This window comes from Denticeps clupeoides, chromosome 15, assembly GCF_900700375.1.
Source record: "Denticeps clupeoides chromosome 15, fDenClu1.1, whole genome shotgun sequence".
In the NCBI taxonomy this organism is placed as follows: domain Eukaryota; kingdom Metazoa; phylum Chordata; class Actinopteri; order Clupeiformes; family Denticipitidae; genus Denticeps; species Denticeps clupeoides.
In genome coordinates this window covers 5,815,957-5,829,261 of record NC_041721.1, presented here as the reverse complement: position 1 = coordinate 5,829,261, position 13,305 = coordinate 5,815,957, and the positions used below count along the sequence as shown (strand labels likewise).

The following is a 13,305-nucleotide window of genomic DNA, read 5'->3' as shown; positions in this document are numbered from 1 at the left end:
CGTGAACAGATTTAGTGGGTTGATCCTCAGTGTCAACTTGGTGAAACCTTTTCTGTGCCCTTCTAATAAAAATAGTCCCATCAAAGGTGACCCCTACATGAAACAGGGGTACACTTGATACGGCCACTGCACAGCATGGCCACTGCACAGCCTGGTGTGTGTGTGTGTGTGTGTTAAGGGGCATCGAAAGAGCTCAGAGGAGTAGAATCTCTTAATCTACCTCCTGCTGGGCTAAAGTACACACAGCAGGTTCAGGCCAAAATTACACAAATACACACCCATGCACACACACATACACACACAGCAAGCCCGTTCTGCAGAATTTCAGTCGCCTTAGGCATTCTCCCACCCCAATCATACATTAACCTACCTCCCATCCACTCTTACACACACTCTGCACCATGGTTTAATTTTCCTCCAGTGGAGCACACACACGCACACAATATCGTATGATAATAACCAGAAATCCTAAGTGTGTCTTTACACACTGGACTACTGGTTTCTGCTCTGGTAAAGTTTGGCCCTGTACGGCTGGAGAAGTGGAGAGTGGCTTTATTTGGACATCTGAAGAGAGATTCAGTGTCCTGGGGGGAGAATGCGAGTCTGGGCCAACTGTGTGTGTGATGTTTGGAAGAACAATGTTGAGAGTTAAGTATAAGAATTATGAATAATTAAAACAATTGCTTTTTCAGATAGCATATTTCCATGCAGTAATGTAAAAAATTAGACACACAGCTATAAGGAAACCCCCTCAGGGTGTGTGTGTCTGTGTGTGAGTGTGAAATATTTTTATGCAACTTTAGAGATGGAAACACAGCATTGACATCACACCAGCAGCCCACACCACCCTCCTACACACACACACACACACAATTGGCGGAAGAAACAATAAGTGGCTTCATTCTCCCGGCCTGGGAAACAAATAGTCTTATAATCTTCCTCCGATGAGGAAATCGTTCACATTGGAAGAACAATTTTCCGAGTGTGAGAATAGCTGGAAGAAGGTGGGGAATGACGTGCCATGGGTAGATCCTCTGGACACAGGGGTTCTCATTAACCCTGGGAGGACACCACTTCCTGTTTCCAGTGGCCCACGGTGGCTCTAGCAAGAATCAGGCAAACATTGACTGTCTGCAGCTTATGGGACATTTTGCCCAAGGACTGGGAAATGCCTCAGAGGCATTCTGGGTGCATGACTGCAGACCCGAGTGTCTTTACAGATGTGCTTGTTGCAGAAAGTGGAATTTTAAAGACACCATAAACCTCATATAGGTTGGATTTGAACTTACTTTGGGACTAAAAACGATTTTATTCAATGAACAGAACTGTGAAATCATTGTTATCACAGAAAACATTGATAATTTATTCCCTCCTCTTTGTGGAACATATGTCTAGGGGTCACCAACGCATGGCTCTGGAGCGGCTCTTTCATCATTACACTTCGGCTTTAGAAAATAAATAATAATTTAAGTGTACTTAATTTTTATCCAATTTTTATTGTCGTTAAAAACTGGAAGATTATTAGGATATTGTAACATTAAAATGCAATGTGTTTGCATTGAGTGATAAAGGTTGCCAACCCCTGGTCTAGAATATCGGGTGCGCTGATGGAATCACAATTATTAGTTCATTGTGTAACGTCTGCGGGCTGACCGGTGAAGGAAGTGCACAAACAACAAAGTGCACAAACAATTGCACAAACAACATCTCATGAACAAACATTCAAAAGATTCCATTTGCAGAGCATGAGCTAGGAGATGTTCGGAACAGGGCACTTACAGAATTTAAGTGCTAAAATTCAGCCCTAGGTCTTACAGCGGCCGTAGTTCAAATAAACACCAGAGCAATTAACATCAAGCGAGTAGACATGTGAGAAGAGTCTGGAATTTCGGGATATCAGCAATGTTTTGTGAACCGTCTCCAGCATGCTGTGGTCTGATTCCAGTGTGGTCTGATTCTTGCTCTTCACCAGAGAGGAGTGTATATGTGCGTGTGTGTGTGAATTATTATCTCGTTGACCTTCTGAATGGCTCGGTTGCTCTCTCAGCGTCCGCCACAGCTCTGCTTCCTGTTTGAATATATCCACATTTTCAAAACCCCCGATGGCCATAAAGCAGTTTCTACAGACGCAGCAGCCAAAGAGAAACAGCCCCCCCGACTTCATAGATCTGCATGAGATCTGTCGGGACAACAACCTAAAGGCCGGAGCCCCAGCGGAGCTACATGAAATCTCCCCATTCTGTTTGTCTTGGAACGCTGGAGCGCAGCAGGGAATGCAGTGGGCTGAAGGTAGGGGGAGGCGGCCCTTCACACCGAAACCCAGAAGTAAGAGCAGAACAGCCATGAAAAGTAAAGCCTCCCCATTGTTTAAAAGTCTCCCGGCACTCAGTTGACCCTTCGTGCTGCTCCATAGTGCAGCACTGACACGACAGGACGCGCTTCCCAGAGTCTGCTGTGCAGAAAAAAGGGTCACTGTGTGTAGCTGCTGCCGTTCCGGGTCCTTCTGCTTCCAGTGAAAACTTGCTGGACCCTCACCCGTGGGAACCACGCTCCCTAATATCAGATGATGTGATGAAGTGTAAAAATATGTAACGAATGATAAAAATCCGCAGCCCTGAGTGGCTTAAGCAGAATAGTCATTAGAGCAGCTTCCACATACATTATCCTGGGCAAATTCTACTTTTTTTTATTCAAAATTGCAATAGCTTTTGGTTTTAGCTCCACTAGTCAAAAGCCATAATCTTTTTTTCAGACACTTCCATTTCATAGGAGATTCTGGCCACTGTCCCGACACGTCAAATTTCAACTCATGTGACTCATTTACAGTCGTCTGGACTCTGACTGTGCTGTTAATTAAAGTGCACCATTTGGTAATTATTATTATTACTGTCAATTTAGCTTAATCCTTTACCTGCAGGAAAAACATCTGCATGGTATCTACACCAAAGGCGCCTTACAGTGAAACACAGAACTGAAATTTGTGATAGCAATAACAGTCTTGCTATCTTTTGGCACGGCCAGGATGACCTCTGACCTTCAATCTCCTGTTAAATGGATGGCAATGGCAAAGGCAGCCCCGACACGCAATCTTGCAAACATGAAAAGTCCTATGCAGAGCCACCAGACACAGAACCACGCATATCTGCATCGCTCGTGTGACTGGAAAATCCAGGAAAACAAAAGGCCCGGATGAGTCAGCACTTCTGAATAAATCATAAGCGCCATCACAGACACACAATCCCACAAATCTGTCAGCGTGCCTGCGACCTGGGCGCTTCCTGAGGAAAGAAACCGCCTAACTCGGCTGCTTGAGGGGAAGGTGTGTGACTCAGCCCAAACACAGAGTCACCATGTTCCAGGGGAGGCATTCAAACAATAAAGCAATGAATCTGGAACACTGCGTGTCAGGGGAGGACAAGACAAGGCATGACAACATCAATACACTCTACACCATTGTTCAGTATGGAGATCCAACCAATCCAATCAGTTTCGTGGTACCTAAGGTCTTGGGATGTCTAGTAGGAAAACCATTTAGTGGCGCTACGTTGGAGCATTTATCATGCTTTCATTCATTGGTATTGCAAACAGCTATACAAACATGTGATTCAATATACATTAAAATCAATGCGACATGCACGGGGGTCAGAATATTATCACATAATATTATCATCAAATTATGGAATTTGTAATAAATAACTTCCAGATACTCCCTAAATTTCAGGTGTGAAGTAACTATTCAGTGTGATATAAGGATGTTCCACTAGATGACTCCACTTAATGAGTTGCCAAGGGATTTGCATATAATTTTTTATATCACCCCCTTTGAAGGTCATGAATATGTAAAGAGTGCATTTTATGCATATGATTTAAATGTTATGTCTGAACAATATATCAGTTAAATGACTAATGACAATCCACATGTATTGATATTACATGAAATCCCTATGTAATTTGGGGTGAAATAGAAAAGAAGAAATTAAAACCACACAACCTTGCAGGATATATTGTATTACAGCACAAAGCACAAAGAGCAGCACACTGAGCAGAGCTGAAGGAAAATTCATGCAGTGGACCTCACGAGGGAGAAGGGGATGAAGCAATCCTACGTGTGGGGGGTGGGTGGGGGGGGTGGCTGCACTGGTACTGCCAGGTACAGCAAAAACATTTGGTGGTTATTACTGTCATTCCCACAGGATCTCTGCCTTCATGATTCATGGGTTTTAGTGGAACAGTAAGTGGGTGTAATATTTTATAGGGTCCATTCACTAAACACACACACACACACACACACACACACACACACACACGAGATCCAATGAGATTTCAGTTATTAAACCACACCCTGCCTGTAATCCTAACACAGGGCCTCTGTGTGTGCTGCTGGGGTTTCCCTTTTTCACAAAAAAAAAAACAAAATTTACTGTCACAACAGAAATTTACACGTATTAAATTTACATTTTGAGAAATCTGAAATATCCCTGAGACGTAGCAAACACATTCCACAGAGATGAGTCCTGCATGCAGGGATCTCCATCATGATAAACATGTTCCATGCTTTGATCAAATTACACGTAATTCAATTACAGACATCTTTTCAGACTGTCTATTCAAAACAGAGAGTGGGGATGAAACTTATTTTAAATAAATAGTAAAATTACAAAGAGCCCAACAAGGGCTTAAATGCGAATTGCCTAAAAATGTGCCATAAATGTGCGTGTTCCATCCTTTAACTGAAGCTTTCTGAAGACTCGGCTCAGTTCCCTTTCCTGAATTTGTTCTGCATGCTTTGCTGATGTTTAACTTTCTATGTTTTCATTCCTATTGATTTCACAGTGATGTTACATTTTTATTCCCTATGAACGTTTCCTTGGATTCATTAAGGGGTGACAGGGAAACCAGGAAAGAGTTGTTTTGCCCAAAAATGTGACACAAATGTGACTGGATGTTGACATAGTGAAAAAATTGTCCAACAGAACACCAACAGAGAAAATTCCTAAAATCTGACTCATCACATATTATACTCTGTGAAATGTTTCAGAAACGAAATGAACAAATTAACATGTGGCATCCTGTGGAAAGTTTGTTTCCCTGGAAACAAACAAGGCTGTACTTTTTCTGACATGTGGCTCCTTTCATAAGCTGCGTTTTGGATCCTGGGAAGTGGCTCCTCTCTTCAGTCGAGTCCAGTGTCTCAGTGTCTCATGTGATAAGCTGGTCCAGCAAGATCAAATGTTACAGACCAAGGGTCCATTGCAGCATCAGGACAATGCAGATAATGGTAAAGTAGTGTGACGGTGTTTCCCATTCCAGTCAAATGGGGCACCTGGCCACACCCCATGGGGTCAGTGCACCTGCCTTGTGAACTCTTGAACACTAGGGCTCACTGGTCTTGTTATTATCTGGTTATTATCACTTTATTTGTAACAGTCTGAAGTGCAGCTATGACTTTCGCTTCTCATTCTGATAATGATATTGTAAGTCCTCTTGTAAGTCGCTTTGGATAAAAACATCTGCAAAGTAAAGTAAAGTATTGTGGAATATCAATATTTCCCAATATCATATTGGGGTCACAGCTCCACTGCAAACCCAATTCCATTCACTGATTGTATTAATGCCACTCCAGATAAGAACCCTGTTTATCTAACTCATTTAAATTGATGTCAAAACAGATACTGTAACTTCAGGCTCCATAGCGTTTCAGGACAGATATGTTCTTCAGCCTTTCCAGTTTTCTTCTACATCCCACCCCAACCACCCCTTTGTATGCTTTCTTCACTTCTCCCCATTGCAGCAATCCCCTGCTCACTCCTTCTCAACACCCATGTGTTTTTGACACATCTGCACAGCACGACCATGTACACTCAGTGTCACCAAATCAAGTTCATCTTTACAGCGCGTACAGACATATAGGACACACACACAAGCACGTACACACTCACCCATATTTCACTCATTTAAGAGTTACATGCAGCATGAACTACAAACATACATCTATGGGCACACAAATGTTTGTCACATGGGATGTGCATGGAGCTGGCTCCAGACAGAAGAGGTTAAAACATGTAGCCAACTTTTTACAAGAACCTCATAGACCTGACACAGCTACATATGAACTAAAAACAAATGTGTTCTCAGTCTGCCATAACAGAAATAACATTTGCATAAAAATTTTTATTTTACAGTACTCAACACAGTTATAGGTAACCACATGGTAAAAAAAAGTAATGTGTTGTCAGTAAATATGGTGCATATGGTTGATGATCCCTTATTCCACTCTCTGGGCAAATTTAACACACAGGTGTGCACCCAGGGCTACACATAAGGGCTCACACAGGCACACAAACTCACAGACACATTGTCTGGAGTATTTGAACATGTCTTGTCTTATTAGTACTATGTGCTGTTAAATAACGTTTAATACGATTTAGTGGACCACAAAACAGGGGTTAATACGTGGTGAAACATCACCAAACAATGACCCGCCGGCAAACAGACACAAACAGGACAGTTTTATACCATCATACACAGGTGAACACAATCAGGAAACATAATACAGGACCAACATGAAACTCCGGACCTGAAGTGGCCCCTGCTGGACCGGATCATGACAGCTGTGTTTTTTCTGCTCCTTCTTTTTTTATGTGTTTAAGCAGGTACAGAAGCACATGTTCGCCGTTCGGTCCCTGTCCTCCTCCACCATTCCCTAACCCCCTGCCCCATTGTTTTTTTGTCAAATTTATGTCGAACTTCTCTTTTTCCTGCTCTTTTTTCCTCTGTTCCCCGGTCATGTTTGTCATGATTGTAGCAAGTTAAATAAGAAAAATAAAGATACAATAATTTATATAATTTAAAAATTTATATAATTTATTTCTGGAACAAATACTCACTCAGACTCATTAACCGTCCATCACTGTGTAATCGTAATAAAGGTCATGAGCCAGGATTCAATCTCACAGCTGAGCCACCTCACAGCTTGGGTAAAAATATTATTATCTGGTTTATTCTGGAAACATAAAATGTACTTTATCCACTGCAAGCTTTAAGGTCATCCTGAACAAACAACATGATTGACAGAGTCATGAGGTGGATGTTGGACGTCCAACTGGTCCACAGATCACAATGAAACAGGCTTGAATTTATGTTTTGTTCCCAAATGCACAATCTACAACTGTCCCAAAAGCTTTCCAAAGAACAAGACCTTTAAAATCTAGGGCTGAGGTTGGGCTGGACTGCTGGCAGTCCCTTTTGCAGCCGGTGGTTGGATGTGTCCAGAGCACAAAGCCTCTGGTGTAACTACACCCTTGAGCTGTTGTCTGAGAATATGAACACAGAGTCGGCCAAGATCTGGAGGCCTAATCCTTGTCAAAGCTTCAGCACACTGTCACACGATCAGCACTGGCACCAAGCCGACCCTAAAAGAGCGTGTCCTCGTCTCAAGGACTGCAACCCCGAGCTCTGACTCATGCGTGACTCACGGCAGAAAGAGGGGTGGGTCACAATCCCCCCCAACTCAACATCTGTTGAACCCAGAAGTCACCTCAGATCACGGGATCCATCAGCAATCCTTAATCAATGATGCTCAATAGTTGAGCAGATTGTGTACGCTTATGTTTTGTCCTTCCTAAATAAGTGCATCCTAATTCAAAGAAAGTAATGGCCAGTAACGCGGGGGCATCATATTATGAAAGTTTCATAAATTAATTATGGCGTTGAGCATAGTTAACCAATCTTGGCCTTTGTAAAACAGACAGTGTTGCAGGAGGCATTGTGGGATAGGGTGGTGCGGGGAATGCACGGCGAGACATGGTGAATGCCAGGAGTAGGAAGACGACAATGGAAGCTCGCAACCTTGCACGGCTGCCATGGCAACCGAACCGCAGTGCGAGACAAGCTGGCCTTTCTTGTGTCCGCAGCTCCGCCGACCACTGTGTTGGAGTTAATGTCCCTGTCAGATGTCCTCCCCCCTACACACAGCCCCACTGCCCGTTCAGTTTCGCTCTACAGAGACCATCATTGTCTTTTATCTTGTCTGCAGGACAAGTACGGTGGGATCTGTTTACACAGGGGCTGCCAGGCAAGAATGTTGGACTCGAAGGAGGACCTGGTGGGTGGACACTTAAAAAATTGATAAAAGTGACATTCTGACATCAATATAGTTTGAAACATGACCTCATTTATGATCTGTCTGGATGCACCTACAGCTTTTATGAGGGCTACGATTTACTGGACCATAAAGCCCCAGTGTTCATGTAATATGCTTTAAATATTGGGGAGTAAAGGGCGTCATAATGGGTGGTAGTACCCTAGTGGGTAACACACTCGCCTATGAACCAGGAGACCCAGGTTCAAATCCCACTTACCTCCATTGTGTCCCTGTGCAAGAAACTTAACCCTGAGTTGCTCCAGGGGGGGGGGACTGTCCCTGTAACTACTGATTGTAAGTCGCTCTGGATAAGGGCGTCTGATAAATGCTGCAAATGTAAATGTAAATGTAAATGTAATGCAACAGGAAATATGCTCAATATTTGTAGCAGGGCCGCTCTGAGATACTGAAGGGCATTAAGGGCCATTCGTGGGCTGCGTCAGGACCTGGCTCATTTCACATGCGCGTTACCGAGGGGACGGGATCCTTCCTGCGTCATGTGAGCAGGAAGAAATCTCCGCGAGGGGAAGGGGAGGAAGAAAAGGAAGAAGAAGGCAAACAGGAGAGAAGATGAGGAGCTGAACCGAACCTGGCAACTGCGGGATCCATGGACGCGCGTCCGGAGCGCAGCTTCGCCGCCTCCAACGAAGGAGGGGGGACACTTTCCTAAACTTTTACCGACAGGACACCTGACCGAGAACAGAAAGCCGACTGCCGGTGAGCTGCTCGTAAATCTTATCCAGACCTTTTAGACCTTTTTAAAATTGGTCTTGTCTAACACTTATATAACCAGTCTGGGCACCGCACTATCGCCGAATTTATGTAATGAATTGAAGTTCCGTAATGGCTCTGTACAAGTGTTGACAGACGTTCTCTGATTTCTATTTCTGTGTGAAAAGCGCGTCAGGGAGATTTTTTTTTATTTAATTCGGTTCACACCCTTCCCCGCGGCGCGTAATTGCGCAGCATTAATCTGGATAGCGGAGCGTCTCCTCGCGTTTCCCCCGCGATTTTAAATAATGTCTCAGGGGTTCTCCCTCCAGGAAAAAAAATGAAGAACTCTTTGCTGCCCTGGATTTCATTTAAAAGTCTGATGGGTGTGAAGCTCTACGCCAAGAACAGCAAGAGCAATTTGTTAAAGGGGTTGGCGTAATTAGGCCTGGTTTGGCTCACAAAAAGAATGAATAATTCATAAATTCATTTGACACAAGACACATTTTATTTTCTTAAATGCGTCCTGTGTCATGTCAATTTATGAATTATTCATTCTTTTTGTATTGTGAAAAGTCAGAAATACGTTATTGTTAATTTTTTTATCTTGGATTTGTACTCATTAAATCAAGCAATGACTGCAGAAAACCATTCAGTTCCTTCTTTGTGAACTCGAGAACAAATGGCTCATCAAATGCTGGATCATCTCACAACCGAACCATTCCTCACATTTGGTGGCCTGTTGAGCACGCCTTCAGAGAGACCAGAGCAACTCCTAATCCATGTGAGCTGTGGGCTGCTTCTTCAGACCCACAACAAGTGCTGAGATGGTCGGGTGTGGGCGATACCGAATATTGGTTGACTTGAGCCAGAATGGCCGTTTCGCATTAAAAAGGCAACTATACCTGTTACAGCAAGATTTCATAAAGTCTGCTACCCAAGACTCCAACAGGTACACTTGTTTTTGACCGTGAATGTTTTCAACTTGCTGGTTTAATGAGAATCAACAAGTAAAAATGTCCAGTTGTATGGATGTTTATGGCTCTTTAATATCCGGACATTCTGGGTAGTATATCAGAGGAAATGGAAATGATCGGCCCTCTGACTCTTTCGGAGCCTCCCAGTTGTGCAGGACACCCGGTCCACCGCCTTCGACCTTTGCCACGGAGTGCATTCTCCCCCTCCCCTCGCAACGGCTAATATATAACTGAATAAATTCCATCACAGATTGACATTCCTTAAGCAAGTCTCTTGGTCCCTGGTGTCCTTTGCATGTCTACTGGCTAAAAATAACCAAGAGCAGCATTTTCCCAGACTCTGCGACCCGCTCACATCATCAGAAGGAGCTCTGGCTGTCTCATGCATAAAAGGTGTTAATCTGGGGCAGTGGTGGCCTAGTGGCCCTGTAATCAGAAGGTTGCCGGTTCAAATCCCGATCCGCCAAGGTGCCACTGAGCAAAGCACCGTCCCCACACACTGCTCCCCGGGTGCCTGTCATGGCTGCCCACTGCTCACTCAGGGTGTTGGGATAAATGCGGAGGACAAATTTCACTGTGTGCAACGTGTGCTGTGCTGCTGTGTATAACATGTGACAATCACTTCACTTTAAGCTTAATCAGTCTTGAATCTGTCTTGAATCTGTACACCACTCTTTACTTTACTTTACTTTACTTGGCAGACGCTTTTATCCAAAGTAACTTACAAGAGGAAGACACCAGATTTTGAGTTAAAAACTAAGAGCCCTGATAAGGCCTAACTTGTCAAGAATAGAACATGCTAGGAAGTATTTAAGTGCTAGAGTGTGTGTGCACTCTCCGAACATGAACTGATCGAGAACTTAAAGTTCTGCTTCAGACATGATATATTATTTGGCCTCAACTTCATAGACTCTTCATGTTGATCTCAAACATCTTGAAATAAGATCAGTTGATTAAGTGAGTTTAACAGTTTATTAACTTGTTTCTTCTGAGACTGTGGATGTGTTATAGGTGTCCCAACATAACTGCCCCGATCTGGAGGCTCCATCAAATACGGCCCAAAGATTTTCTTCTTTTCTTGAGTCAAGAACCAGTCATCTGATAAAAGCATGGCTGTGCAATTTATCCAATAATTCACTGCAGTTGTGGGTGTTGCTGCAAAGCAAATGTTGCCTGAGGACATTTTGAACAGCTGGAGGTAACCTGTAACCTTCCTAGACAATGTCCTCTGAAGGTGACATTCTCCTTGTCTCATGGTGCTGTTAAAAATTTTTTTTTTTTTTAAAACAACAATTTCTCAAGATGAGGTATTAATGCATCTTCTTCTGTTCCCAGAGTACCTCAGCCATGGCCTTCTACCACACCTTCCTTCTGCTGCTGCTGGGGGTGACACCTGGATGTTCTCTGAAGCCCCAGTGGCCCCTGCAGCGTCTCCCAGTGGTGCTGCCCCAGGAGATCAAGGATGGACCTGCACCCCATTTCCTGTCAAAGGCCCGGCTCAACGTCACTTCCTCCTGTGGCCCGGAGTGCCACAAGCAGGCCCCTGTCCCATCCTATTGGGACCTTCGCCACTTCCTGTCGTACGAGACACTCCATGCTAATGGCCATTTAACTGAGACGGCTGTGGGCATCTACGGCTTCAACCAAGTCACGCTGCAGCCCCAGGGCACCTCTGCTGCCACCCACACCCGCACGAAGCGGCAGATCTTTGGCCACGACAGCCGGTTCAGCATTGTAGGGAAGGACTTCCTATTAAACTACCCATTCTCGGCAGCAGTGAAGTTATCCACGGGTTGCTCGGGAACACTGGTGGGCGATCGGCACGTTCTAACAGCGGCCCACTGCGTCCACGATGGCAAGAATTATGTAAAAGGTGCCCAGCGCTTGAGGGTGGGCTTCCTGAAACCATATCAACGAGAGTCGTCCTCTGCAGCCACCAATTCCACATCCAGTTCACCGAAGAATGACAAAATGAAGTTCCAGTGGATCCGTGCGAAGCGGACGCATGTGCCCAAGGGCTGGATCAAAGGCAACGCCAATGACATCGGCATGGACTACGATTACGCCCTGCTCGAACTCAAGAAGGCCCACCAACGACGCCACCTGAAGCTGGGGGTGAGCCCCGGCGCCAAGCAGCTGCCCGGGCGACGGGTCCAGTTCTCCGGCTTCGACAACGACCGCTCGGGTCGGCTGGTCTACCGTTTCTGCAAGGCCGGGGAAGAGACCTACGACCTGCTCTACCAGCACTGCGACGCCCAGCCTGGGGCGAGCGGGTCGGGGGTCTACGTCCGCATGTGGGACCGCCGGCGGAGGCGCTGGGAGAGGAAAGTGATTGGCGTCTTCTCGGGCCACCAGTGGGTGGACCGCAATGGCACCCACCAGGATTTTAACGTGGCAGTGCGTGTCACGCCACTGAAGTTCGCACAGATCTGCTACTGGATCAAAGGCAACTATGTGGACTGCAGGGAAGGATGAGGAGGTCCATCATCGATCTGGTGCACATGGTTACGTTTGGACGTTTCCTGCGAGGATTCTGACCCACACTGAGATTTTATATATGTGCACATACTCTACTTTAAAAAACGTACTTCAAATGTGTAGGATCCGGAAAATATATCAGCGTTTTATCCATATCAGAGAAAGGCTAACAGATATGCATCAGAAACATATCGAGAGACCATGCACACTAACAAGTCACATTATGCTGTTGAGCAACCGTGTAACTGAGATGTCGTAGAAGGAACGAGAGTTGTGGCTCGAGCCTATTTAACTGTGAGGAGAATAATTTCGCCTCGTGCAAGATACAGCATCTCATTTAGGACTGTCCATTTAGTTCAGAAACAGAAAGCTGAAGCTGTAATTTAAACGCTTGGTGGTCGACTACATTTCCCCTTTCGATATCACTGACGTGTTTGGTTGGCACATATGCATGCGTTGAATTTTTTTATGCTTTAAACTAATTTTCTTTCAATACTTAACCAAAAGGTGCTTTTTCAAGTTTCAGAAACATTGCCAAAGGTTCTACTGAAAGACATGTTGCATGTGAGCCTGACACTTTGTTTGGGGAAAGATCGCCCTCATGAGGACTACATCTGCATGCAGAAGAGCAACGCCCCCAATGCCCCAGCACTTTGAAATTCACCTTTCTGGCATTGAACACAAAAAGTGAATTCTTAGGGTAATAAATGACCCTAACGTGCAAACTTTAGAATGCTTTGAAATAAAAGAAAACCTCTTAAGTGTTGTGTGACTACGTATCATCTTCTTCTAAATCTTAAAAGAGATGAGGATTGACTAATAGCAGGATAATTATAAAATGACTTGGCTGTATCAACACTTATTTTATACTTTGATTCTTAAAGGTAAACTTCAAAAATGGCTCATTCTTTACAATTCGGTGAAAAATGCACTGCTATATGCTGATGATTTTGGCTAAATTGCCACTTCCAGAATGCCAGATTATAGTAGTACAAA

General features: G+C 44.5%; 1 protein-coding gene across 1 annotated transcript; it reads left to right on the top strand.

Moving 5' to 3' along the window:
• Window positions 1-8,628: 8,628 nt before the first annotated feature.
• LOC114765164 (serine protease 23-like) lies at window positions 8,629-13,074 on the top strand. Its single transcript, XM_028955252.1, has 2 exons — window positions 8,629-8,860; window positions 11,167-13,074. The coding sequence occupies exon 2, from the start codon at window positions 11,179-11,181 to the stop codon at window positions 12,304-12,306; it is 1,128 nt and encodes a 375-aa protein (XP_028811085.1). The 5' UTR covers window positions 8,629-8,860; window positions 11,167-11,178; the 3' UTR covers window positions 12,307-13,074.
• The last annotated feature ends 231 nt before the right edge of the window (window positions 13,075-13,305 follow it).

Bases quoted from the DNA above. Each gene is read 5' to 3' on its own strand.
- LOC114765164 (XM_028955252.1), top strand. From the start codon at position 11,179: ATGGCCTTCTACCACACCTTCCTTCTGCTGCTGCTGGGGGTGACACCT.